This window comes from Pyrgilauda ruficollis, unplaced genomic scaffold (genome assembly GCF_017590135.1).
Source record: "Pyrgilauda ruficollis isolate IOZ18807 unplaced genomic scaffold, ASM1759013v1 scaffold1705, whole genome shotgun sequence".
Classification (NCBI taxonomy): Eukaryota; Metazoa; Chordata; class Aves; order Passeriformes; family Passeridae; genus Pyrgilauda; species Pyrgilauda ruficollis.
In genome coordinates, this window is record NW_024515932.1 from 528 (window position 1) to 4,400 (window position 3,873).

A 3,873-nucleotide genomic window follows, 5' to 3' on the forward strand; every position below is an offset into this window, starting at 1 on the left:
GATTTGGGCTGGAATTAATTGGATTTGGGCCAGAATTAAGGGATTTGGTACAAAATCAGTGGGATTTTGGTCAGAATTAAGAGATTTGGGCTGGAATTAAGGGATTTTATCACAGAATTAATGGATTTGGGTCAGAATTAAGGGATTTGGTACAAAATCAGTGGGATTTTGGTCAGAATTAAGAGATTTGGGCTGGAATTAAGGGATTTTATCACAGAATTAATGGATTTGGGTCAGAATTAAGGGATTTGGTACAAAATCAGTGGGATTTTGGTCAGAATTAAGAAATTTGAGCTGGAATTAATGTATTTTACTGCAGAATTAATGGGATTTGGGCCAGAATTAAGGGATTTTATCACTGAATTAATGGATTTGGGCTGGAATTAATGGGATTTGGGCCAGAATGAAGGGATTTTATCACAGAATTAATGGATTTGGGCTGGAATTAATGTGATTTCAATCAGAATTAAGGGATTTGGGCCGGAATGAAGGGATTTTATCACAGAATTAATGGATTTGGGCTGGAATTAATGTGATTTCAATCAGAATTAAGGGATTTGGGCCGGAATTAAGGGATTTTATCACAGAATTAATGGATTTGGGCTGGAATTAATGTGATTTCAATCAGAATTAAGGGATTTGGGCCGGAATTAAGGGATTTTATCACAGAATTAATGGATTTGGGCTGGAATTAATGTGATTTCAATCAGAATTAAGGGATTTGGGCCGGAATTAAGGGATTTTATCACAGAATTAATGGATTTGGGCTGGAATTAATGTGATTTCAATCAGCCTGCTCCCCCCCTCCCCCTCCTTCCTCCTCCTCCTCCTCCTCCTCGTCCTCGTCCTCGCTGCTGCACGTGGAGTTCCCGCAGGTGCCGCCGGCGCTGCTCTCCAACCTGAACCGGCAGCGCCTGCAGGGGCAGCTCTGCGACGTCTCCATCCGCGTGCAGGGCCGCGAGTTCCGCGCGCACCGCGCCGTGCTGGCCGCCTCCTCGCCCTTCTTCCACGACCAGCTGCTGCTCAAGAACCTGGACTGCATCGAGCTGCCCGGCGCCATGGACCCCGCGGCCTTCGCCGTGGCGCTGGGCTGCGCCTACACCGGGCGGCTCTCGCTGGCCCGCGGCGAGCTGCTGGGGCTGCTGACGGTGGGCAGCGTGCTGCAGATGTGGCACATCGTGGACAAGTGCACCGAGCTGCTGCGGGAGCCCGCCTCGTCATCGTCATCATCATCATCGTCATCGTCAGCACCAGCGTCGTGCTGCTCGCGGGTGCTGTGCAGCGAGCCGCAGTCCCCCAGCAGCACCAACGCGCTGGGCCCGGCCCCGCAGCCCGAATTCCCGGCGGGAAAAGCGGGCAGCGAGGAGGAGGAGGAGGAGGAGGAGGAGGAGGAGGAGAGCGAGGAAGGCCCGCGGGCCGCGCCCCGAAAGCCCTGGGTGCTGGTCAAGCGGCGCTGGCTGCAGGAGGACCTGGTGCTCACCTGCGAGGAGGATGAGGAGCCGCTGGGAGGGGGAAATCCCGGAATTCCCGGCGGGAATGAGGAGGGGGAGGGCGGGAAAGGGGTGGGGGGACCCGGCCGGGAGAATTCGGGGATGGGATCCCGGGAAAATTCGGGGATGGGAGCCGGGAATGGCCGGGAAAATGTGGGAATGGGAGCTGAGAGGAGCCGGGAAAATTCGGGAATGGGATCCGGGAGGAGCAGGGAAAATTCGGGAATGGGATCCCTGGAAAATTCGGGAATGGGAGCTGGGAGGAACCGGGAAAATTTGGGAATGGGACCCCTGGAAAATTCGGGAATGGGATCTGGGAGGAGCAGGGAAAATTCGGGAATGGGATCCCTGGAAAATTCAGGAATGGGATCCCTGGAAAATTTGGGAATGGGATCCGGGAGGAGCCGGGGCTCCTGGGGCAGCGAGAGGATCCACGGAATTCCGCACGGAGACGAGGGAATTTCACTCGGAAATGCTGAAATTTCACTGGGAAATGCTGGAATTGCACAAGGAAATGAGGAAATTCTGCACGGAAACGAGGGAATTTTGCACGGGACCGGCGGGATTTCACGCGGAAGCGAAGGAATTGGGGGAATTTCGTCCGAAAATGAGGGAATCCTGCACGGAACCAGCAGAATTCCGCGTGAAAATGAGGGAATTTTGCACAGAACCGGCAGAATTTTGCACGAAAACGAGGGAATTTTGACCGGAATGGGAATTTCTCACGAGAACGAGGGAATTTTGATGGGAACCGCTGGAATTTCCCACGAGAACCAGGGAATTTTGCACAGAACCGGCAGGGTTTCACACGAAAACGAGGGAATTTTAACTGGAATCAGCGGGATTTCGCATGGAAATTCGGGAATTTTGACCAGAACCGGCAGAATTCGGGACGGAACCGAGGGAATTTTGACCGGAACCAGCGGAATTCCGCACGAAAACGAGGGAATTCTAACCGGGCTCAGAGGAATTCCACACAAAACCTCGGGAATTTCGCACAGAACCTCGGGAATTTCGCAGGAAAATTCGGGAATTTTGACCAGAACCGGCAGGATTCGGGACGGAACCTCGGGAATTTTGCACAGAGCCGGCGGAATTCCTGACGGAACCTCGGGAATTTTGATCAGGACCGGCAGAATTCCCCAGGAAAGCTCGGGAATTGCAGCCAGAAGTTCAGCCCGGGCGGCGAACCCCCGCAGAGCGCCCCGCCCCCCGCGGGCAGGCCCCGCCCCCGGCCCCGCCCAGCCCGCACCTGCGGCCCAGGTGAGCTCGGCCAAGGTGTTCGTGTGCCACTGCGGGAAGGCGTTCTCGCACCGCAGCATGCGCGAGCGGCACGTGAACATGCACCTGGACCTGCGGCCCTTCACCTGCGCGCAGTGCCGCAAGCGCTTCAAGATGAAACATCACCTGACGGAGCACATGAAAACGCACACCGGGCTGCGGCCCTACACCTGCGGCACCTGCCACCGCTCCTTCATGTGGAGGGACAGCTTCGTGAGACACCGGGGAGCCTGTGCGGGGACAGCCGGCACTGCTGAGTGACACCCGGCACACCTGAGTGACACCTGAGTGACACCTGAGTGACACCCGGTACACCTGAGTGACACCCAGCACACCTGAGTGACACCTGAGTGACACTTGTAACACCTGGCACACCGGGGAACCTGTGCAGTGACAGCCGGCACACCTGAGTGACACCTGAGTGACATGAGTGACACCTGAGTGACATCTGTCACACCTGAGTGACACCTGAGTGACACCCGGCACACCTGAGTGACACCTATAACACCTGAGTGACACCTGGGTGACACCCGGCACACCTGGGCAGGTGCAGGGACAGCCCTGTGTGACACAGTGGCACCTGTGGGGGCACAAGGACACGGGGCAGGGGACAGGACAGGTGAGCAGTGGCACCTGTCACACCTGGTGGTGTCACACCTGGGGACGGGTGACGCCACAGCTGGGCAGGTGAAGGGACACGGGGGGACTCAGGGTGATGTCAGAGGTGTGACATCATCACAGAGGGGGGCTTGGTGACGTCACACCTGAGGAGTGACATCACACCTGGTGGGCGGGGCAGGTGAGGGGGGAGGGGACAGCTGGGTACGACGGTGACGTCACGCCCAGGTGAGCCTGGAGGTGACACACCTGGATGATGTCACACCTGGCGGGGGTCACATCACACCTGGGCAGGAGGAGGGGTGTGGGCAGGTGATGTCATGGCTGGGTGAGCTGATTATGACATCACACCTGGGTGGGTGGGTGATGTCATAACCAGGTGACATCACACCTGAGTGGGGGGTGGTGGAGAGTGACGTCACCTCTGGGTAGGTGACATCATGCCCAGGTGAGCTGGTGACATCACACCTGGGTGGGTGGGTGA

The 3,873-nt window shown here is 56.4% G+C and overlaps 1 protein-coding gene across 1 annotated transcript; it reads left to right on the forward strand.

The window, feature by feature from the left end:
• Positions 1-792: 792 nt before the first annotated feature.
• LOC121351773 (transcription factor Sp8-like) lies at positions 793-3,066 on the forward strand (the record flags this gene model as incomplete). Its single annotated transcript, XM_041464137.1, has 2 exons — positions 793-1,689; positions 1,780-3,066. Coding segments are annotated over 2 exons (2,150 nt in total), but the record flags the coding sequence as incomplete, so codon positions are not given.
• Between the last annotated feature and the right edge of the window lie 807 nt (positions 3,067-3,873).